This window comes from Anarrhichthys ocellatus, unplaced genomic scaffold (genome assembly GCF_004355925.1).
Source record: "Anarrhichthys ocellatus isolate YVR2014 unplaced genomic scaffold, GSC_Weel_1.0 scaffold15, whole genome shotgun sequence".
In the NCBI taxonomy this organism is placed as follows: domain Eukaryota; kingdom Metazoa; phylum Chordata; class Actinopteri; order Perciformes; family Anarhichadidae; genus Anarrhichthys; species Anarrhichthys ocellatus.
The window spans coordinates 6,540,244-6,563,953 of NW_022280045.1; the positions used below are offsets into that span (position 1 = coordinate 6,540,244).

General features: G+C 41.7%; 4 protein-coding genes across 5 annotated transcripts in view; all 4 read right to left on the reverse strand.

Moving 5' to 3' along the window:
• The window catches only part of dvl3b (dishevelled segment polarity protein 3b), a 13,039-nt gene extending 11,745 nt beyond the window's left edge, over positions 1–1,294 (reverse strand). For both annotated transcript variants that reach the window (XM_031854582.1, XM_031854581.1), the window contains exon 1: positions 676–1,294. In XM_031854582.1, coding sequence (XP_031710442.1) covers positions 676–836 — 161 coding nt within the window. In that variant the 5' untranslated portion in view covers positions 837–1,294. The remainder of the gene's footprint in view (positions 1–675) is intronic.
• Positions 1,295–2,078: 784 nt separating this feature from the next.
• Positions 2,079–9,337, reverse strand: copb2 (COPI coat complex subunit beta 2). The gene is made up of 22 exons (XM_031855342.1): positions 9,239–9,337; positions 8,625–8,762; positions 8,425–8,511; positions 8,000–8,126; positions 7,696–7,844; positions 7,331–7,477; positions 6,992–7,091; positions 6,760–6,902; positions 6,343–6,542; positions 6,046–6,156; positions 5,863–5,951; positions 5,660–5,766; positions 5,375–5,518; positions 5,051–5,181; positions 4,599–4,806; positions 4,359–4,469; positions 3,949–4,163; positions 3,730–3,868; positions 3,388–3,525; positions 3,208–3,285; positions 2,885–3,055; positions 2,079–2,551 (listed from the first exon to the last, which is right to left on the reverse strand). The coding sequence occupies exons 1-22, from the start codon at positions 9,239–9,241 to the stop codon at positions 2,456–2,458; spliced, it is 2,832 nt and encodes a 943-aa protein (XP_031711202.1). The 5' UTR covers positions 9,242–9,337; the 3' UTR covers positions 2,079–2,455.
• A 1,553-nt stretch (positions 9,338–10,890) lies between these two features.
• The window catches only part of LOC116387619 (uncharacterized), a 15,045-nt gene continuing 2,225 nt past the window's right edge, over positions 10,891–23,710 (reverse strand). The window contains exons 3-12 of the mRNA XM_031854880.1: positions 22,753–22,936; positions 21,317–21,402; positions 19,404–19,808; positions 16,859–17,037; positions 16,113–16,214; positions 13,327–13,409; positions 12,542–12,690; positions 11,897–12,075; positions 11,162–11,263; positions 10,891–10,957 (exon numbers count right to left, since the gene is read on the reverse strand). Coding sequence (XP_031710740.1) covers positions 10,904–10,957; positions 11,162–11,263; positions 11,897–12,075; positions 12,542–12,690; positions 13,327–13,409; positions 16,113–16,214; positions 16,859–17,037; positions 19,404–19,808; positions 21,317–21,402; positions 22,753–22,936 — 1,523 coding nt within the window. The 3' untranslated portion in view covers positions 10,891–10,903. The remainder of the gene's footprint in view (positions 10,958–11,161; positions 11,264–11,896; positions 12,076–12,541; positions 12,691–13,326; positions 13,410–16,112; positions 16,215–16,858; positions 17,038–19,403; positions 19,809–21,316; positions 21,403–22,752; positions 22,937–23,710) is intronic.
• On the reverse strand, positions 14,455–17,479 carry rbp1.1 (retinol binding protein 1, cellular, tandem duplicate 1). The gene is made up of 4 exons (XM_031855077.1): positions 17,407–17,479; positions 16,859–17,037; positions 16,113–16,214; positions 14,455–15,099 (listed from the first exon to the last, which is right to left on the reverse strand). Exons 1-4 carry the CDS (start codon positions 17,477–17,479, stop codon positions 15,049–15,051), a joined length of 405 nt encoding a protein of 134 aa, XP_031710937.1. The 3' UTR covers positions 14,455–15,048.

The window sequence follows — 23,710 nt, forward strand, 5'->3', positions numbered from 1 at the left end:
CCCCCCCCCCCCCCCGTAGCTCTGTAGAAGGCACTGTCTGGAGGAACATAAAACGTCTACCTTTCCACTTATGTTTTAACACAAAAGGACTTGCTCATAAAGCTGCCAGGGTGATGAACAGGGCATTCCTGTGTCCAACTCTGCATTCCTCAGGCTAAAAGACAACAGCGGGGGCCTGCTGGACTCACCGACTAACTGAAACTGACCGTTTGCATCCTGACATTGCGCCCAGAAAAGTACCATACATTAAGCACCCACTGACAGCATTAACCGGTTATTATCAGTGTTATTAACTACCCCTGTTTACCACTTTACCTAATATAACTTTACATGCCAGTCGGGACTTTCACTGGGGTTCATGAAACTGACAAAGACCAAACTTGGTCACACAAAGTCAAGGCACAGGCTAGCCACACGAGCAATGTAAACAAACGGGGTCGGGACGCTGAACAGACCTGCTAACGCCGCGAGCTCGTCGCTAGCAGCTAAGCTAGCTAACAAAGGAACTGCAATGCAAGAAGCTAGCCAGGTAACGTTAAAGCTGATGACAAGCCAGCGGAGAGAAGTAACAACCAAGTTAACGTAAATCTAGCTGCACTAACGTAAAACAAAAAACCCGGAGGGGGTGTTGCGCTGGTCCATGTTAAACACAATAAACCCTTTAAAACAAGTTACCCGAAGTCATCGTCCATAGATTTGAAGAAGAATTTGTAATTTGGTTTCTTGAGGACATTTTTGAAGTCTGCCAGAGTGACTTTGTCCGCCGGTACCGACAGTTTCACCAGATACGGCGTCTCTTGGTCGTCGAGGTGGTAGATAATTTTGGTCTCCCCCATCTCGGACTGCGGCTAAGGCGAAGCAGGCAGGGTGCATCAAGCCGCGGGCCTGGCAGGCTCCCTCTCGGGCCCCGACTCCCCGTGGCGATGGTGGTCCTCCCGGCTCTCCCTTGTTGACCTAACGTTACTCGCTGCGTAGCCCTGGTTCTCTTCTCCACGGCAGCTAGCTAACCGTATGCCTGCCTCTATAAAAAAATGAAGAAGAAGCACCTTGCTCTTCCACAAAGCTTCCTACCAACGTCCGAAGGTTTGAATCGCGTTAGTTCCCCTTTGTATCCAACTTCCAATGTGCCGATAAAAGCTTAGAAATAAATGAAAAAAACTGTTTGAAAACGCAGGAAAGATAAACAGTCTGTGAAGGGTCGGGGTTTTTCCTTCTCGCTAGCTGCCAAGCTCGGTACTTTGTTGCACACGAAACTGCTCAAAATCGTCCAAGCCTGTCTAGGAGGGGCGCCATCCACAGGAGAGGAGGAGGGTGACAGCGTTGGACATTAATTCCCTGTAAAGTCACCGCAGTGCATGAGCCGACAGAGGCGGTCACACGGACAGGGACATTAGGCCCCTACAGCCAGAGGGGCCACCCTTCTTAGGGACAGGATGTGGGATTAAAGGCTCAGGGATCAATTTAAAAAATAAATGTTGGTGAGAAAAAGTCACTACGACACCATAACCTTCCTTTCTTCTATACACACACACACACACACTCTGGTCACAGGAGGGCTCCAGCCTATCTAAGTAAAATCAATTCCTTGTAGAATTTGGGTTGGGTGTCTTCAGTCATTTATTAATATCAATCCTTTAGATTTACACAATAGCATCTTAAAAATGGAATTGTCACTGTGAATTTTAGGAGTACAGAAATATACCCAAGACAAATACAGAGGTCGTAGACCCACACAGGTGTTTCCAGCTATTATCTTATGATATCTTCAGGTATAGTCAGACTGACATTTCAGTCTTCTCAGTTTTCTTGCAACGGCAAGAGCAGACAAACGTAGCTCATTTTGGTATTTGTGCAAAAACAATTACACAAGCCGACAAATAAATGGTTCACCCTCAACTAGTACCATTAGATGGATGGCATGACACAACTAGTAATATGTCAACATCCTGTTAACTGGAAGATGTTACATTTATTCCCCTTTAATCAAAGGATCTGTCCCACGGCTACATATTGAAACTGTGAGACTGTAGTATCACCGTGTTTTTCCATCTCGTACAGAACACTCAAGTCAAATGGGAATATGTACAGCAACCGAAGTTTATTGGACCAAATGCATTTTGATTTGCCATTACAGACAACACAAAGCAAAGAGTAAATATACCTCATCACTCAATGGACAGTTAGTGAAAGTTTCTCAAGCAATCAATACGTGGTGTACAAAATGGAGGAAAGTCTGAATAGACATGCGTCTACTGCTCTTCTGAGAATAAAACCTTACTGATATCTTCTTCATTATCATCATCATCTACTTAAATCCTGCCACTGTAGTAGGCGGACATGACAATATAATATTTTACGTACAAATACAAAAAAAGGGGAAGGGAGTTTGGTCTCTTTATTTTGTTTTCTTTAAATAAGCTCTGAAGAGTGCTGGGTGACAGAGTGGTGTCAGGTCTCAGTCATCTAGAAAGTCATCATCAAGGTTCACGTCTGTGGTGTCGATGTCGTCCAGCTCCATGTTGTCCAGGTCCACTTCCAGCTCATCCAGAGTCTACATAAAGACACACAAAGGATCATTTGTTTTAATTAGAATTATTTATTTATTCATATTTTATCCCTGAATCCTGCTTCTTTTTAGATTTTATGTGAAACACTTGGAACTGCATTTCTTATATGAAAAAGACATTAACACAACTGCCAAATGTTTTTCTATTTTATCATTAAAACAATTGCAGTACACAATATTGGATTGACTATTAATTTATTTGGATTAAATAGCAGCAACCATTGTATGATCAATAAGAATCTCATTTTATATAGTTTTTTAATTGTGAGAAATAAAACAATAATCAGAAGATAAAAAGAGAAGAAATACAAGTCCAACCTCTTTTTGTGACTCAGGGATTTCCTCTTCCTCCTCCTCTTCTTCCTCATCCTCCTCCTCTTCTTTGTCCGCTGCTGGAGGAGCAGCAGCAGGTTCAGGCTGTGAAGATGTTACAGCTGCTACTGCTGCAACGACTGGAGCTGCTGCCACTGACTCCTCACTGGCCTGTGTCTGCCGGTAAAAGGGAGTCAAATAAAATTTGAATATTACTGCCCATTGGTTCCTCTAGTTTATATTGAACTTTTTGTAAAATCCCATTTAGACTGATAACTATTACACATAAAGGTTGGCTCAAAAGAAAATGTTGAATGCTGCAGACAAACCTTGAAGACTGTAGGAATGAAGGTTCCTTTGGGCTCATATCCCTGAGCCTCCTCAAGAATATTCCTGTCTTCGTTGAGCTGAAAAATGTGTAAAAAAAGAGGAGATAGGATTGAGATAAAGCTTTAGAAATATTGTCGGCCCACAACCTCATTTGTCAATTTAAAACTTGTGCAACTCACCGTGACGAGAGGATACACTTTGGCAGGCCTAGAGGTGCCCAAGCAGGACTCTCGGAGGTAATGCTCGGCTGCAAAGGCTTCTTTCAGCCCGGGGAACAGATTCTCGTACTCTGTGGGGTCTGCTAGAGACTCGGCCGCCTGTAATGCGGCCCAGTACAATGTGTGACGGTCAAGAGGAAATATCCAGACATTCGAACACTTAAGAATCTAAAATCCTGTTAATTTAAACCCTATTTTTCTACACCTAGATTGGTGCCGATTGTTTTCTTGATCTTAGTTTCAAAGTTCTTTGCTGTATCAATATTTCTTCAAATAAACATTAATCGTGATAACAGAACTGACCTTCGTGTTGACTTTAGCCAGGTTCTCCCTCCATAATTTGACCACACGGGACACCTGACTGGGCAGGTAGGTGCGAGCCAGGAAGGCAGCTTCAGGCAGTCGGTTTGTTCTGATCAGAAGCTCCAAACACTGATCCAGACTGTGGAGAAAAGACGTTATGTAGAACAACACATCTATTCTGTAATGTGTCCACCAATGTCACACTCATCTGGTACTCACTTCCCCTGCAGGAAGTAGGTCATGAAGGCCACGTTGTTCTTGCCGTCTTTCTCTGCCCCCTCAGCCAGCTTGCCCACCATTGTAGCGTTACCGGAGGCTGTTGCAAGGAGCAGCAGGCCACCGTAATCCTGAGCGTGGTGCAGGCACTCCTGGGCCAGGCCGAATTGGCACTTACTGATAGCCAGCTCCGCTAGCTGCTTCCACTTCTGCTCCGACTGCAGGGGTCAAAATGACAAATATTAGAAATGTACTGGAAAGAGAACCTGACCAGTAACGGCAGCAAATGACAACAGCAGCCAAACTGTTGTGAGCCATTGTAAATTGTCCGGTAATGTTTTTAAGAAGGCTCTCGCCTTGTGATACGTTATAGAGCTTGACTGAGTTTCAAGAGAAAACTACTCTGCTCCTACCTCTGCCTCCACAGCCAGCTGGTAGGCGATCTTCAACTCTCCCAGCTGCAACGCCAGCTCAAACCTGTGTTCAGAGTCTGTGGACACAGCCAGCGCCTGCTGCTTGAAGCCCTGAAGAGACAAAGAAACAAAACCCATCAGCATCTTACAAGCACAGACTGCTATTAAGAAATATGTATTGCAATTAAACTGACTTGCATTAAATAAATAAGGAAATATACTCCTAAAGTATTTCCTTACCTGTTTCTCCAGGAAATGTGCGACCCTGGTGCGCTGCTCTTTAGGAATTGTGGGAAGCACCTTGTCAGCCATTCCAAAGTCCCTCCTCATGACGGCAGTCTGGTACTCCAGGACGGAGACCAGCAGGGAGTAGCTCACAATGTTGAGCTCCTTGTCTCCAAGGTACAGACGGTCGTCTTTTGGGATGTAACCCAGCAGGTACATGGTTCTGCAGGGAGAGAAAGCAGTTGGCATGAAAGTTTCAGCATCCTTAACAGCAATGAAATAAACATTTACAGCTTAGCCGTTATCCTTCTAGACAGTCTATGCAACTGTGATAAATGTACCGTATTATTCTTATGAGCATAAAGTTTACAAGTTGCTTGAGAGATACAGGCAGGGTCTTTTAAGAGGCAGGTATTATATTTTATTACTTACTACTTAAATTCAAGCTAAACCGTCTGTATTTGTACCTGTCGAGGTGAGCAATCGTGACGATCTCTCCTCCTACATAGTAGTTGAGTCTGTTCACAGAGCTGGTGTAGATGAAGCAGTCTCCTACCCAAAGTCCAGTCTTCACGATCTCCTGGATTTCTCCCTGGACCTGCACATAAAATAAATAAATCACACAAAAGGTTGTGAATGTAAGGTATAGTTTAAAGTGAAGAAAACACTCCTTCATTCTGAATATAAAGCATTGAGTTGAAGCTATTCGATGGGATAGAACTCTGTGGGTACAACCCAGATTAATTAGGATATGGGAGTATTTTTTAGCACTGAAAGTTAAAAGCACCCACCTCAAAGGCATCTTCAATACCATCCTCGGTCACGCCTTCATTGTTCTCTTGAGAAGCAGCTACTTTCTCTGACATATAGCGCAGAATGAAAAAGGACTCCTCTGTAGCGATGCAGACCAGTTCACCAGAGTCTGACCAGAAGATCTGTGTCGATTATGAAAAAGAGGATGAAGAGAGAATGATGAAGAAACAGAGATACTAAAATGACTGGACACGAGCCCTTCTAGGCCTTTTATAAATGATTTACATACAGTGCCGTTCAAGATATTTGTATACAAGTCTTACGTGTTTGGGCTGGATCTCAATGCGGCGGACCAGCTCGGTGTTCTCCCAGTCATAAAAGGCCAGGCCATTCACTGACCTCACCCCAAGCAAGAAACCTCCATAGATCCCTGCAGGGAAGAATGGGAACACATCCAGTGAGGAAGACAGTGGGAACTATCCACTTCAAGAACCACAAGTTTACTATATAACAATGTTCACATTACCTTCAGCTCCAAAGTCAGGCTTAAAAGATTTCTTTTCTTTGAAATTTTTGAAGATTTTCACAATACTGTTGCTTTCTCTGATGGCATATCTGTTGTAGAAAGAAAAAGAGTGTAGCCGTTAATTCTCTGATACAGAGGTGTAGAGCAGGGAAGTATCGCACCTATTTCCAACAGCATACTTACTCAGATGAGTCATGTGCCCAGGCAAACTCCTGTGCTGAGCCGAAGCTCTTGTTCCTCAAAGCCATGGCAGTATAGATGATATACTCTCCATCTCCGCACACCACAACAAACCTGGTGCACACAAAAAATGCATAAACGAGTGACAAACATTATTTCAAATCCATCTCTAATGTGGGAAACAAAAATAAACATATTCAAGGATCATTCACTTTCATAACAGTGGTGGTGGTGCTCATGTCTGCCTGGTTCTGAAATACTCATAACCAGCCAAAGGACCTGGGTTGAGTGCATGCATACCTTCCATTAGGGTTGTGCTGAATGGTTTGGGGGTAAATCTCACAGCTTCCCATGTCTTTGACAGCCAACGGCAGCCTCTCTCCGTCCTTGATCTCAGCGTCCCCCATGGCCTTCAGGTTGGCTTGCTGTACCTCACTGTGTTTGGCCCAGATGATTTTTCCGTTCGCATCCATAGACATCGCTGGCTCCTCCCGACCCACCTACACAGCGGACGTCGACAGAGATATTTGATTGTATACACAATACAATTCATCTTGATGTCTTTAAAGATACACTTCCTTTGTAAGCCACTTGTTTTTTTTCCTGCACAACTCATTTTTCTTCTATATTACTATTTAGCAGTATGTAAGGGCGTATAGTAAGTGGTTCTTTTCAATCAAAACACATTTTTTTAGAATCCCTCTCTCTTCTGCTCACCTTGATAATGATGCTGCCTTCATCGTAGCCCAGCGCCACATTGTTGGAGCCTCTGAGGCCGCACACACACCACACTCTCTCCATGCCATAGTTCAGAGTACTCTCCAGGCGGTAAGTGCTTGAGTGCCAGATACGCACCGTACCTAAAGTTGCATAAAGCAATGATCAATCAGGCCATGAGGTGAGATGCATTGTGGGGGCAGAGTTGAGGATGAGTGCGATTCCTGCTCACCGTCCTCTGATCCGGTGATGATGATGGGCAGCTCGGGGTGGAAGCTGACACAGGAGACGTTCTGGGCGTGGCCCTCCAGAGTCTGAACACAGGTCTTGTTCTACAACACACAGAGGAAGAAAGTTAAACATATAGACACAATGCTAAAGGATGCTCACAGAAATGATGTAGCTGATCAACGATGAAAATATGCATTCAACTCTTTCAGCAAGCTATAATTGTTTATTTTTCATAATGTAAGAAAAGGAAATTAGCCTGCGTTCTACTTAAGAGTTAATTAGTTCCATGATTCGTGTTATGTGGCTTACTTTCACCTTCTTGTGAATGAAAATCATTTACCTGGTAGTCCCAGATCTTTACTTGGCGGTCATCAGCCCCAGAGATGAGGTAGGGCTTGTCTCCTCCACTATAGTAGTCAATACAATTGACCCCTTTCTCATGACCCTCCAGAGTGAAATTGGGAGACGAAGAGCCTAGCTGCCAAACCTGAAAAAAGCCAGAGGACACAGCAGAAAATCAATGAATGCACTTCAAAGACTTTTAATTATAAGTACATCATAATTGTATGTCTATAATTAAAAAGGCAAGAATGTGCTTAATTTATAGTAATTATAAATCTGTAAAGCAGAAGGATCTGGGTGTCCCACGGTCCCAATGACAAGATCAAATTAGAAGCAGTAAAGACATCAGCAAGCGGCCCCTACCTTAATCGTCCTGTCCAGGGAGGCACTGGCAAACTGGTTGTTGTCCTTGGGGTTGATGACTATCTGCATGACATAGTGAGTGTGGCCCTCGAACACCTGGCTGCATGACCACTTCTTCTCCCAGTCCCACAGCTTGATCAACATGTCATCTGCACAGAAATACATTCATGCTTGTGTGCACTCAAAACAAATGCATTTGAGGACACTGGTAGAAAGAGACCTTTGAGTTTTTGAATCATTATGTCAGAAGAGGATGCTACCCATCAATATATGATATATATACGTATAAGTTGTATGGGCTTACCACTGCTGGTGAGGATATAGGGCTGGGTCGGATGGATGGCGATGCAACGGATGTAGTCAGAGTGGGCCTCAAACATGTGGACACGCTCCAAGGTGTTGTAGTTGAACACTCGGATCTGCATGTCATCCTGCTCAGGGAGAAAAACAATTGGAATATTAGTTTAATACACTAAATGAACACAAAGATAGACGAGAGTAAAATACATTCCGATATAAACAGTTGGTATATGCTATTTGAGTCGAACACAATGAGAAAAATGTAACGCAAAACCATCAGATGTAAAATATTGATGTGACACCACTGCTCAAGGGTTTACTGCACATGCCCACACAACATATAGTTAAACTCACACGCTCAGGTTTATACTACTAGCTTGTATAACTGCTGGTGTTAAGGATGACAACTGTCAAAGTCATGAAACTCACCGCTCCTGTAATGACCCAGTTCTTCCTTGCCACAAACTTAGAGGCTCTGACCGGGAGGTCACATACTTCAAAGGTCTTGACGAGAGTCTGGAAACAAAGAACAGTGCTGAATCCGTGTGCAACATCATCATCATACTTAGTGTTAATCTGTGTTCCGTAATGCAGCTTTGTATGGGTGGCCCATCGATAAGTGATCCCACCTGTGTTTCGTGGTTCCACACACAGACACTGCCGTTGTACAGACTGGCAAGCATCCATGGCTCGGTCGGGTGAAGGTCCACACTCTTCACTCGGTCGGACCGAGCCGTCAGCCTCCGCTTGATGTCCAGCCTCAGAGGCTGAAAACACAAGAGGACATCTGGGTCTTTTCCTTGTTCCTCCGACGTTCAAACTCTCAATATGAGTGCCATTACGGGGTCATTTAGCTAATGACACAGCTATAGCTTCCGAGTAAAGACCCACAATAATGACAGGTAGCCAAATAACCGTTAGCATGTTAACATTAAGCCATAAATATTTCAATGATTCCAATAATCGTAAATGTATAGCTACACCCCATCATAATTAATTCGACAACTGACTCAAAACAAATGCAACCACATATAACTTAAGCTTACAAACAGTCGTTGTTTAACAATTTAAATAGCAGTTAGCTACAAGTTATCCTGCTAGCTCAAGCTAGTTAGCCGCTAAGGTATATACAATGATGCATTTCTATTTGACAATTCCACCGTCCTTTTAAACATGAACAAGGACACTCCGATGACCTGTACGGAAACAAAACATGCTGGGGACTATATTAAATGTCTCTTACCATGTTTTATCCCCGTGTTGTCACAATAAAATCAGTTAAATGAGATGGGAGCAGTTGCAATAGGGGTCCGACTGGTGAACAGAGCAGTACTGACGTGGAACTTCCTTAATATCAATCTCGCGTGAGTTGTGCTCTGGAAGTGATGACGTGACACGAAGGTCTGCTCTACAGTCGATGGGTCTGATGGGTCTCACGGTGGCAGGAAACAAACCTGCATGGTTTGTTATGACTTTGCGGTGCCCTTATAACATGATAATTTCATATTACTAATGTGCTCTACTTTGGATTTGTCTGAGATTTACTGAGCAATACCTTGGTGGGAGGCCCATTGCAGCACATCAAGTTCATCTTTTTTTTTCATCTTACTTTAATTGATTGAATTCAATTAATGGCACTAGAGGTGACTGAGATCCCTGACATGGCCTTGAATTTGTGAAAGATGTTCTTTCTCTTTTTTTCTTCCCTTTCTCTTAACTTTTTGTCATTATAGCTACAGATACCAACACATATTAAGTGTTGTTAATCATGAGTAAGATGTCATTGTGACAAGAAGGCTTTCTTGTACGAAGAAAAACAAAAAAACTATACTAATTAGGCCATATTGTAACCCGACTGTGCGGTATCAAAGCACAATTGGCCTGATTACAAATGGCCGTCATTCAGTCCTTTACAAAACATCTATGTAGTAGGCCTACACCTGTAAGTGTACAGTCAAACTGATGATAGCGAGTAAAGAGGGGAGGGAATTATTTAATATACTTAACCATCTTTATACTGTAGATAGTTTTTAAATGTTAAATGCTTAGTTTCTCTGTTCTACTTTGTTGTCTTTAATGTCCTTGTTTTCATATTTTTCTTGTTTATTTGTATATTCTGTGTATGTACGTTGAGAGCAATGTGAAAACCGTAGTCAAATTCCACATGCGCACGCCAATAAAGCTGATTCTGATTCTGATTCTGATCCACCAACTAGTTTCCTTACAAACCATGACTTTAATTGAACCATTTAGAAATTAGCTTTACTATAAACATAATCATTACATGTGTCGCTTTCAATTATCGCGTTTGTTTATTGAGTTTGTTTATCGGTAATAGTATTCTATAATCATAGTCATCAGTTGTATCAACTTTTCCAGACACGTCTTACACTACCTAAAGTTGAAAGTTGTAATATCTGAGGCTTAGATCTTTTTCTGTTGTTGTTACATATAATGTAAAAATAATATTTATAATATAATCTCATCTCACCCCCAAAATACTACCATGTTTCCCCAGCAGATGGCAGTTGAAGCATTAGTTTATAATATACCCCTCTGTAGTACACTGTAAGATGTGTTCAATGTAATGTGTAGCAGATAAACAATGTGAAGTTATAACTCTTCTAAAAGTCAGTTCATGAGTTTGATATTAGTTTGGCTGTCTAGCAGCCACCATGTATAAGGTAATACTTTCATTCTCTCCTGATGTTAGACCCATTGTAAACACGCACATTTGAAGTTAAATAATTAAAATAACATGTTTGTCTTTATTCCTACACAACACAATATGTATGTGTAAAAAGCACCTATATTCATTTTGTTTATATGTTTGGGAAACCATGTTATTGTGGAGCAAACAAAGACCTTGTCAACCGAGTAAATGAAAATAAAAACATACATTTGCCTTTTATTCTTTTCTCTTGAACATCTGAACACAAACTATATCTTCACACGTCAGCTCCTGTGGGAGGAAATAAAGAGGTAATTATAAAAAACAAGAGCAGAGCAATAACAGTGTTAAAACTGTCCTCATCATACTTAATAATCACATTCTGCTGTGCAATACATGCCACAAATCTAACACATTCAACACTCTTTTTAACCATCAGCCCATGTTCTGGTTCAAATACAAATCCAACTATCATGACAGATACTGTCAACCCACCAGGTAGAGTTTGTCTCCTTCGATCCAGTGTTTCCAGCCACGGTTGGCCTTCTCTCCTTTCTGAGTGCACACCAGCTTGTCCCCCTCCCAGGTCACCAGACACTACAAGACACCACATGTAGTCCATTCATTAAACAACAAACATAAGTCATTATTTAATACACATTTAAAGTATATTTTACTTAAACCATGTTAGATAATGTCCTCTCAAAAAATCCCTGCCTCCACCTCTTACATGACTACTTTTACCAGGCTCGCTTTTCTAACCTGAAGGTTTATGCCGCCATGAAGACTCACCAAATTAGGATTACTTTCATCTTGATGTTCAATTAGCATTGAATAAAAGCAGCTTCTAGTGTAGACTTATTATAGTTGCTCTTCTTTTGGCAAGGAAATGTACTAAATGTCAGTGGGCCTCTGTGGAGAAATTATAACTGAACACTATCATCAAAAAATTGTTTAATATATTTTACTGGCTTATGAAAATACAATGCTTTGTTTTTTCCCATGTTACCTCCAGTTATTTCACGAGTCAAATTAAAAACAAATCTTTTTTACTATAGGAAAATAGTAATGGCTTGATAATGAAAAGGGAATGGATAAAATGCCTGCAGGTATCAGGTGCACCATTGTCATGTCATTTTGTGCAACAAAGTCATTAGATGTCAGGGATATTATGAGAGGCTTAAGATGTAGACTGACTTCAAAGACTTTGTATATGAAAGATCAACCCACCTTGATGTTTCTGTTGTCTAGTCCTTTGGTGTGCTCATCAAACTCAACCCCTACAGTGAAGGCGAGCTCATAATTCCTGAAGGTGCTCAACGTTTTGAAGTTAAACTTGTCTCCATCTTGGGCTACCACTTTGGTCTGAGATAGGGAGATAGCAATTTTCCTTGTGGCAAAGTCAATATCTAGGGCCAGAATAGAGAGACTTGATTATAAAACCTTTTCAAGCTAGATTCTGGGATATATATACACACACACATATACATTTTTTTTATTTTTTACAGGAATAGATAAAGTAATGTGGAGATTTCCTTCACTTCTGTGTTTAGTTTGTCCCAAGTTAGTATACTTAAGGTCTGGATTTCTGTCCATGATACAGAAATCCAGACCTCATGACCATGAATAATGTTACATGAAGATATGTATGTTGTTGTTTTTTTAAATCTGAATCATTTTAGTATTTGGCATCATAGTTGTTGTATACTCAATAATCTGTGGCAAAATCATTACCTGAGAAAAACATGATTGGATTGAACAATAACTTTGTTATACTTGTACAGCTTTTCCAACCTGTAACATCACCTTGAAACACTAGTTTAACACATAACATCTCATGCAAAATGAAACCCACCAAAATTAAAAGTTTCTTACTCAACACTTTCAAATACTCCTCAAATTTGTCATTGGTTTCCAGTATCCATTTCCCACTGAAGTTTGCAGGCATGGTGGCAGCTGGTGACGCTAATGTGTGTGTGTAGACTTTAGACAGTGTATGGAGGGGAAAGGTGCAGGGTGTCCTCCTGCTTATATATAAATCAGGGGGCATGAGGGCAGATAACTATTGATAAGTGAGTTTATAGCTTGAAGGGGATTGGCAGGGGCAATTGTTTTTGAAGGGGGAAGATTCACCCTTTTTTTCAGTCTTTACACAGTCATTGGAGGAGGTTGCCCCCTCACTTATCACACACACTCACACACACACACATGCAGACGCTGCAAAGGTGGTCAGTGTACAGTGTACAGACAGGAGAAGCTATTTTGCAACATCTGCCAACAGTGTGTGCTCTTTATTTGTTCAGAATACACAAACTTTTAGCATGAAGGTCAATAAAGTTCAACTGGTTTTGAAGTTTTAAAAGCTCAGCATTTGTGACTAATTTTGGACTTCATTCATACGTCCACAAAGTCTGCTCTGAATAATAATTTCTGTTGTGGATTTCCTCAAAAAAGTTGAATTAGTTTGAAATAATCCTCTCCTTGTCCCTTTCTGAAAATAAATCCAGAATCTAGGAATTAGCAAACTTTTCTTTGTTGAAAAGTTTAAAGGTATAATCCTTGAAATTTAGCAAACCCACTTTTATACTATTTCTGGTTTGCATTTATACTGCTTAAGCTATTAAATGGGCTTACACTTATTAAACCTTTCTTTATGGTACTTTGCATTGTCAGTGGCGGAGTCCGCCGTTCTGATATATGCACAAGAGATTGACAGGAAACTTGTGCTCCCAGTGATCGATATCTGAAGGAACACAGGGACTTGTGTTGTAAAAATGTTCTTATTACCACCAGTGACCACAGGTGTTTCCAAATCAACCAGGACTAAAATCTTAAGGCTAACAACTTTTACTACTGGACACAAGATGTCTCCTACTTCGCCTTCCATTCTCTGTGAGCACAGAGAAGTGTTCCTCCTTCAGCAGATCAATGTGAAAACAGTCTCCCATGTGTCGATTCTGCTCGTAAACCATTCTGCACAGTGAAGGTCAAACAGCCAAGTGAAGCAACAATAAGAAAAACAAAACTTTTGAGCAAAGGGGGACTTCAAAATTAAGCAGTGGTTAAAAAAATCCTCTCCTGTATTGAGCTGTTTTCCTGTCGATTGCTGATCCAAATAAGAGTTGCAGACCAACCTTGCACTTAGTAGAAACGTTTTATTGAGCATAAATGCAAATGCAGATTTTATCCTGGCGCCATGACTCTGTTTCAACCCCTCCCTGAGACCATCACTTTTCTGAACCAGTCAGAGCAAGAGCAGGGAGAGATCAATAACAAACCCACTGGGGAACCATAAATAAACAGAGCCCGCAAGGTATAGGCGCCGGCGGGAGGCTGAACAGTAGGGCGAGCAGCAGCACCAGTGGCAAAGAATGAGCAAGTAAGTTGGATAGTTTATGCAGACTGCCCAATTAGTAGGCTTCATGAAAATGCACAAAGTGAGCTGACAGATGAGCTGATTCAGAGCACAGCGTGGCTCAAGATGTTTGGCCGGAGCTCCGCGGGCTTCACTGAAATTCTCAAGTAGAGGCCACTTGGATTTTTTTAAAGCATGTCTGGAAAGGCGTTTTCAGATAAAAGGAGCTTCAAACTGCTGATCTGTTGGCCTGTGAAGCTACAGTAAACAGCAACCGACCATTTTGACGCTTTGTCTGTTTGTGCGACTGAGCTGCCGAACACATCATTTCCTTTTTCCAACAAGTCTGATTAACAAATGAAATTGCAGGTTTAACCGCTCAGAAAAAGACAAACTACATTATTGAGCACTGTTTACTTTATTGATTGATTTTACTATCAATGGCACATTCCCAAAGGAGCTGGGAGGGATAAATACGCACATCATGTCTAATATCCATTCTGGAGACAAAGCATCAGCAGTCGAAATTTAAAGCCTTCAAACACACTCAGATTTTCAGCTTCGTCATTCAGAGGACTAAACTGGGATTAACTCACTGCTCTCTTGTCTTCACTGCCAGCCTTTACCTTCCCACTGCTCATTTCATCGCGTTGCGTTATCAATGTGGTTCACCTATCAGATCAGCTACACCTACAGTAGCGGTATGCATGCATCCAACACATCTAAACTTGTTAATTAAAGGAGCTCCCACCCTGAGACAGATACACAGTATTGCATTTGTTGATGTTACATGATATACACACTGCCCTGCCTATTTAAACGGGCTTCTGCAGACTACGGTAACAGTCTTGGTGGAATATAAATTACATTTATAACAATAAACACATTGGGTAGACGGACATAGGGAGAGATGTATGGGTGGACCAAAGCGGGGTTGGATGGTATGTCAATGGCGTGGGATGTGTCTGGCGTCTCTCTGTAGGGACGATGTCAGCAGGGGGCACCGCCTCGTTCAATAAAAGCCATCTTAGGCCTTCTTGAAAATCTGCTGGCAAACAACTCCTGCAGCTCTCAGCTCCTGCAGAGAACAAAAGACATTTTGGATTTATTCGATTTTCATTTTGACTAATGGGAATGACCAGGCGGATGACAGAAGCTTATCCCTACTGTCTCGCCTGAATTATAGCCTACAATGTCAGATAACAATTTGTCTGACTTAGCAACAGTAAATATGGGTGGGAAGGCCTGAGGATGGGTCAGTTATTAGTAAAGGATGCATGGAGACATTGAATACACAACATTTTGAATAATTTAGGGCACACTAGAGGCCAGGTACAGTTTTGTGGAATAGGTGGAAGGTATTGTCTTCCACCAGAGGCCACTGCTGCTTCACATTCAAACCCTCTTTCAGCTCGTGGAATTTTCCAACTAATAACGAATTTCATAGCCACTGATTGAAAACATCTGTTGGCATCATTTGCAACCAAATTATTTGGTGGATTATTTTTGCTTAGCTTTGATAGCAGTAATCACACAGAGGAAAATCTGATCATGCTGAGCTAATGAAAATGGTAATGTGCTAGTCATTACTTTTAAAATCTTTTCAGATGCTAATGATTCATTACAGGCCACACTGGGCCACACTATGAACTTCACAGAGGAGATGTTTAAACAAAAGTGATTGAAGTTCTTCTAACAGAAATTAGATTTGGAAAAGTCAAGATAATAACAGTGGCTGTTATTGCTATGTGCTATGTGTGGGTCTCAGTTCATGGCGTTGGCAAGTAAATGCAGTACCAGACACTTGAGAACCAAAATATATAAGTCTGTTTTTTTCCCTTAGAAACAGTATCTTTAGAGGAAGTTCCTTATGCAGAAATAGTATGATTTACTTGGCATTAAAAGAGTTACATACACATACACATGCACCTCACACAGTCTAATGTTAGTGCTGCCAGAGCTGGTGGGCCAATTCAAGAGTCACACATAAAAATACAGCACACATACAGTGCTGAGAGGCAATTTGGATTTGGATTAAAATGTCCAAATTGCATGCATTAATATTCATGGCAGGAGCTGATGTTTTCTTACCAGATGAAGCTCATCTCCACCCACCCAGTGGGTCCAGCCTCTTCCTTCAATCTCTCCCTTCTGCACACACACCAGTTTGTCTCCCTCCCAGGTGATGGTGGTCTGGTATGAGGTCACAGGTCAGGGAGACAATGGGATTATAATACATGAAGGTGCAGCATTTATTCAAATCTAACAATGCGGATGCATGAACATATGGATATAAACATATATGCTGAGTGAGAGGCTCAGTCTTCCATCAGCCCTATTAAAAACAATGATTCTGACAAAAATCTGCACATACAGTCACACGTGACCCTTTTCTCTCATTCCCCCTCCAGTTTATAGCTTATCTATAATCAGCCTATCAACATACAAAAGAAGCGTTTTAAAGGAGGACCACCGATAATCTTTGATCCTATTCAGTATTCATGGACGCAATCTGATTCAAAAAGTGTGAGTCTTGACGTAGTTCTCTGCCTCTCCCACTTATTTTCCTGCAGTATTTGACACTGCTCTTGATTACATCAATTCATTGACACAAGCGTGAAAAGTTTGAGGAAAGTTTTGTATAAAATCCGACCACACTACTATATGCTCATTGAGTACGGTGGGCTGCCACGTAGAAAAGTTAGATATACACTTACAGGTTTGGCACCAATGGGAGATCGGGAAGCTTTAACAGGTTTCTCAAAAGTTTGAAACAGTATCACATCATGTGTACATTCATTCAAATCCCCCTGGAGACACTGGCTACAAATACTCACCATGCATTTCCTGTCATCCACTCCAGACAGATCCTCCTCAAACTCTTTGCCCACATGGAAGTCCATGTTGTAGTTTTTGAAGGTGCTGAGGGTCTTGATGACTATGTGGTCCCCATCGTGGGAGATGTCCTTGTCTGGCTTCAACAAGGTGGCGATTTTCCTGATGGCAACATTGACATCTGCAACAGGTACACAGAGGGAGGGGGAAAATGGATACAAAGAAAGTTTCAGACATATGTAGGTAGAGATTTACAAATGGTTAGATACAGCAGTGTTTGTATGTGTAGCTGATATTCCTAACAATAAGTATCACAGCAAATTCAGTCTCCTCTCATTATAGTACAATGTGAGACATGAAACAACATTCTGGATAGCTGCAATCACTGCCCAAGAGTTAAAATATTAGGATTTTTTATAAATAGTAGAGGATTATTTCCAGGTATTAATGCCAACTTTTGCTGCTATTGAGAGCTCTAATGATGATATGTTAACCCCAAGCCTTTACCTTCCCAAGGCCCGTGCTGCACTATCGCCAGCTACAAACTCACCAAGAGCCTTCAGGTACTCCTCGAAGTTATCACTGGAAATCATTTTCCAATATCCGTTCAGATCAGCTGGCATTTTGGCGGTTGCTCTGCTGCTTTCCTTACTCCCAGTGAGTGATGAAGAGGTCCGCTGGTCACGGCTACTTGTGCTACAGTGCAGAACCTGCTGTCAAAAGCCCCAATTTGAACCAAATTCACTTTAATCCGATTACCTCCCACTTCTCTCCCTCGGTCGACTCCACGTAAACACTCAAGCCTCCCCATGCTTTTCCTACATATTGTATGCTGGTATGCATAATGTAGAATAGCCTTATGTTGGAGAGGGCTAACTCTGCCTATACGGGATTAGGATGAATACACTTCCTTTATTGTGATTGTGGCTAAGTGGATAGCAGGGCCGTCTTTCAATCAGAGGGTCGGCGGTTCGAACTCCGGCTCCGCTAGTCGCATGTCGATGTGTCCTTGAGCAAGACACTTAACCCCAAAATTGCTCCCGTAGCTGTGCCTACGGTGTAGAAATGTGATAGACTCTGAATTGCAAGTCGCTTTGGATAAAAGCGTCTGCTAAATGACTGTAATGTAATGTAATATTAATTGACACAGGTGCATTCATATGGAGTTCCACATGTGGCAGATTTGGCCTGGTTCTGAGGTAATTTTAATCATATTATAATTATGATGCTGGGCCATCAACAATCACCAGAGTGGACCACAAAGTGTGGATAATATGCACAGTACAAAAGCAGAATCACCTGAGCTTAAAATGATCTGGCAGGAAAAATGAAATGTCGCACAACAGGACTGTCATATCTTTTGTTTCGCCTAGATAACTCAATTAATTTGATAATCTCTCTTTTGCAGCAAACCCACTGTCTAAATCCTTTACTGACTGGGACACACACACACACACACACACACACACACACACACACACAGTCAGTATCAGTCACAGTGGCGCTTCCAGCCACTGGCCTCAGTGAGAAAACACCTCCTGTAGCTGAGCAACTGTCAGGATTACTTTAAAAAAATAGAGGCTCACAGACAGTGTGTGTGGATGATAATGGTGAAACTGAACAGATCCACAATGGAATGCTGTCGACAGGCTGCTGCAGAGCAGGGACACCAACAATGATCTTCACGAGAGAGGATCCAGTTTAAATTTCTACAATTAAAAACGTGCATATGTGTACTAGTACATACAATCTACTCACACAAACACACACATGGCTCTAATGTTAAGGCCGATTCTTAGATTGTTAGATATATAAAGGCAAACAAAAAAATGAATAAATAAAGTTTTCCGTATTCCTCCACCAGCATGTCACACATTTAGACAGCATTTTATACCATTTTGTCAATTTTTTAAAAAACATGACAACTCCTGAACATATTAATGGATATTTGCACCTTGAACTATGATTTCATTTTTGGCTGCTTTTACCTTGCCTGCTTTCTGAAAACAGAATCAATTATTTGCTCATAGGATTCAGTTTTGAAGGTCTTTAGTTCTTATTTTCTAAAATATCTTAACGTCAGACAATAAATGTTTCAGTTTTAATAAAGGTTGGTCAACTGTGTCCAGGATTATTGTGGGATTTGGGTTGTTGGGACGACTTGGATTCATGAACTCATTCAGTCCAAAATCCTGGTCATGGTTATTATTTCATACATTTAGACAGCTACAAGGAAAAAACACCGCTCAGACAAATTCATTTTAAATATACAGGATATTTATTTCCATTTATCCAGCTCTGCAATGATGTGAAATGTGCAAAACTACAAAAGGATGAAAACTTTTAGCAAACAAATATTCATTGACACTGTGACACAAAGATGAGGCTCAGTATTTGCAACAGTCCATGCGTAACTGTATGATTTCAGGTTGTGCAAACCTCTATCACACTGCAGTTCAGTGGAGGTTAAGAGAACTTCCAGTCCCTGAAGAGAAGCACCAATCTGTGAGTGAATGTTCAGCTCTATGCTGCAGCAGTCCATCTATCAGTCATCCAGACTCTTCACAGCCTGTTTGGCGAGCGGCCTGAGGACCGTGTCCTCATTTATCCTCTCGCTGTCATGTGTGTAGAGGTTGTGCTGGTGAATATATTCTATCACAGAGTTTGGGATCAGGTATTTCACACTCAGATCCCGTCTCAGAGCCCGGCGGACCTCTGTGGCGCTCGTCTCGTTCCTCACCCATTCCCTCACAAGGAAAATGTTTCGACGGTGGCGCGAGAGCGTGTCCGACACGTGCACGGCTCGCTCGGGCTCAAGCCCCCCTCGACTGACGCAGACGAGGCCGAAATGTCCAACCACCTCCTCCACGTGGTCGTCCTGCCACAGGCCAGGGATCTTGAAGGTTTCCAGGAAATCAGCTCCACACAGAAGCTTTAACTGGGGACAGGGGCCTGAGGGGAGAGGCGGAGTGAGATAGTGAGGAGGACAACTGCTTAATCTTAACTAACAAAGCTATGTTTGAATATTAAGAGAAGACATATGTTGATATGCAGCGAGGGGCCAGAGCTACAGCTCGATATGATGTATTTTGAGAATATAACACGCCCATGATTAATAATTCTGCTGTATGATGCTTGTTGATGTAAAGAATGCCTTATGACACCAACAACAACGGGCTTGCCTCAACTCAGAGCCTTAAATCCTTTCTTTTTAACGTCAAAAAGTATTCACTCGTTAGACCAATCCACTGGCTAATTCACTATCAAGCTACAACAAATGGCAAACCCATAACAAAAGATTGAAATGTCTCCTAGAATGAGAGCTCATATTGTTGAGGAGCAAATTCAACAACTTGAGGCACTAGTGTTGTGAACATTTTGAGTCTGCACCAGGCAAATGAAAAACCCGAACATTACTAAAACTGACTGACTAGTTCTAAACATTCCACAACTTGAGATATTCACAGTGCTGGAGGCTAAAGAAACACATATCAACAACAATTATTGGGAGCTCAAATGTTGCCAAAAACGCTCAAACTGAAGTTTGACTTGTGTTTAGAAGACTCAACACAGAATAAAATAAAAAGGAGACCAAAGCAGCGAACCAACTTTTTTGTTGTTGCAAAAATACAAATTTTATCCGATTAATTTTTGATAGATCTCACAGCTGACCGTAGATCTTTATGCACTGTTGTGTAAAAATGCAGAAGGGCCCAAACAAATATCCTTAGAAAGGATTTGAAAGTCTTCATGGTATTAAACCTCTCCCTAATACTCTTTAACCACATTTACTCAGGACCACAGAGCACAATTAGGCTTTGCACTGTGCACGTGCTAAGCACGGGCACAACAGTAGGGATTGATGCAAAGCCTTAACCCTAACGTTGTTAAAGGGATTGTTAAAGGCGCGATGAAGTAATGTGCTGAAAATAAATCAAGCACTTAACAATGGAAGAGAGCCAACAGTCACGCGAGTGGATCTGTAAGGCTGTACTTGCACTAAAGTTAGCATGTTAACATGCCAAGAATAAAAATGTTACATGTATGCATTTTGTGACCTGATGACGGTGTGTTCTATGATGTTTACCCTGTTCACCATCTTAGTTTAGCATGTTTGAATGCTAATATTTGCTTTTTAACACTTGACACAATGTGAGTCTGAGCCTGTGTCATTAGTTTAGCAGATCTGTGATTATAAATCTAAATACTAGACAACATTTAACCTGCTGGTGGCACTAAAGAAAAAGTCAGGGCATCACCAAAGGAATGATTCATCCTCTGGGGACAATGAATGTCTGAACAAAATGTCATGGAAGTTAATGAAATAGTTGTTGAGATAATCACTTCACTTGAATCATTTTTTTTATTATATTTGGACCAAAATGGGGGACTGACCAACCGACACCGCCATCCCCAAAATGAGAGCGATGACATGCCTGAGTACAGTTAGAGGTTCTTACTTGAGAGGGCAACGGTGTTTCCGCTGGAGTCGTTGTGCGTTCCTGTGCTCTGCTCACACTCCGTCAGAATACGCCCATAATGATACCTGCGACCAAAGATATGAGAGAGAGACTTACAATATATTTCTGTAATTTAAGAAATGGTAAAACACAGACTGTTCCTTATTTAGATTTCTAGTAATCCTCCCCCTTTAACTTCTGTTGTCACCAGTAGCTAGTTGTGTATTAATTCATTATTTCCTCTGTTCATGCATGAGCATAGCCAACATGTTTTTAAACATCATGCCAATAAAGCCTCATCAAACTGAACCGGATTAGGAAAAGAGAACTATCGATTAATCACGGAAACTAAGTAAGTAAGTAAAGCTTCTTAAAAAGTGTTCCAGATCATTTGCATGTGTGTGTGTGTGTGTGTGTGTGTGTGTGTGAGTGAGTGAGAGGACTTGTGACGTGGGCCGCTCACAGCCTCTGGATAACAACAGCCTACTTCATACCTTGATCAGCACCCATGTTGCGCAAATACTCATGAGGGGATTTGTGAGGAATGCAAAGCGGGAAAGAAGGAGAGTGAATGAAATGGAAGAAGTTCAATGATACGAGGGTAAGAGACCTGTTTTTGTGTATAAACACACATGGCATACAGTGCAATGATTCAGAGTAAAGTACACTTTTTCCATTACAACATTAATTTCCTTGGGCCAAATCCTTGACAAAGCCCAGCTGCAAATACATTTCATATTCCTGCAGAATAAACTGTAATATGGAGTGGGCCAATATTCCTGGACATCCCTTATTCACATCACCTATGCCTGCCGCTCTTCACTCATACTCATGTCCCAGACAGCCTTTTGCAACTACACCATTCCCACTCTGTGGGAATTTAACAGCAGGTGCCCCTGATTGCACCTCATCAAAAACCCAGTCCTGACATGGTTCCAGTCTAGTCTGGCAGCCCCAAAGAGACCAGAACCTGGCAACACACGGTTGCACAAGCGGTTGAAGTTGGCATTAAGAAATGCGGGCTGAGGAGCAGCAAAGGAGAGCACATCCATGTGAGCTCGGCCGGTGCGCTGGTAAAAACTAGGACATGTCAGCAAAGAAAAAAACATTTGTCTTTTACCCCATCGAGAATGAAAAAGGATGTGACAACAGACTGTAAAACTAAAAGCTAATGAAAACCAACAGCAGCTACTGAGTGGGATATGAACTGGGACAAGATGTGCTTGGTTCTGTCAACAGAAACAAAATGAAGGTACAGGACACCTTTTGGTATTAAGGTCCCAATACTTTGACTAGCTGCACACAAAATGTACCCTCAGGGTCAGCCCAAAAGCTGAAAGTACCCTATGGTCTCTAACATGATCTTGCATGGAAACCTTCTTTTTCAAAAGAAGCAATTTAACTCTAATGTTGCTTCAACCCTTTTTGTTTTATACCTCATGGTGACCGCAGTCTCCATCCAGTCTGGCTGCTGGCTCTCCCATTCATCAACCGTGACCCAGTTAGAGCTCCGGAGCGCCAGCTTTGCCATAGCAATTCGGTGCTTAGCCAGCACCAGGCCTTGCTTCCCATAGCCGTCACTCACTGGAGACACGATGCCACCCACCACCTGGTACTGGCCTGAAGGGAGAGAAGACGATTAATATCGTGTTTTTTTTCTGGGTCACGATAGTCGATGCAGAAATGGAATACAAATCAGAAGATTAAGTAAATCTCTGAGATACTGATGTTAATATTATTAGTGCCTCGTCAGATCTGACATTTGAAGGCAATTGCTACAATTGATCTTTTTAAAACAGGGGGATGAAGGCGCTTGATCACGTCATGGAGCATTTCATTTTACTGTGTGAGCGATTTGAAGGGTTTAGAAACTGCCTTAAGCAATGAGAGATAGACTAAAAGTTTGACAATTCAAACTGTTATGAGGGAACACCGAAGCAAACTGAGTTAATAAAAAAAAAAAGAAAGTTTAAAACAGATGTATTTGCAACTGTTGCACAAACACTCACAGGAGAATAGAAACAGCTCTGGTGTGCAGCTTTCAGTAATTTTCTGAAGGTTACCCTAAAACAAGTCAGCTGATGTCTTATAGGTGAGGGGTCAAAGTGTAAGAGCATTATTTAGGTTCCTGCCCTCTGAAATGCTGCACTGTGATTAGAGCTGACTTAGGACCAGTATAATGACGTTGTTGTGACCATGCGACCGGGCCACAAACTCTAATGCAGTGCAGCTTTGGAGGTAAAGGGGTTTATATGGTTTATAGAAAGAGGACCTGTGTGCTGACATGGTTGTTACATGGCGTGGCAGCACATGACAATAACACAGCTTAGGGTGACTGAGAACGAGGAGTGCAACTTATGTCCTGCAAAATCATTAAAAAAAAGATATAGATAT

Coding starts and splice junctions, on each gene's coding strand:
- copb2 (XM_031855342.1), bottom strand. Junction 6,903..6,991: donor CATCACCGGATCAGAGGACG/GTGAGCAGGAAT, acceptor ATGCAACTTTAG/GTACGGTGCGTATCTGGCAC. Junction 5,767..5,862: donor GCCTGACTTTGGAGCTGAAG/GTAATGTGAACA, acceptor TCTTCCCTGCAG/GGATCTATGGAGGTTTCTTG.
- rbp1.1 (XM_031855077.1), bottom strand. CDS start 17,479: ATGCCAGCTGATCTGAACGGATATTGGAAAATGATTTCCAGTGATAAC. Junction 17,038..17,406: donor GGAGTACCTGAAGGCTCTTG/GTGAGTTTGTAG, acceptor TACCTGTTGCAG/ATGTCAATGTTGCCATCAGG. Junction 15,100..16,112: donor GTGGAGATGAGCTTCATCTG/GTAAGAAAACAT, acceptor TGTTCTCTGCAG/GAGCTGAGAGCTGCAGGAGT.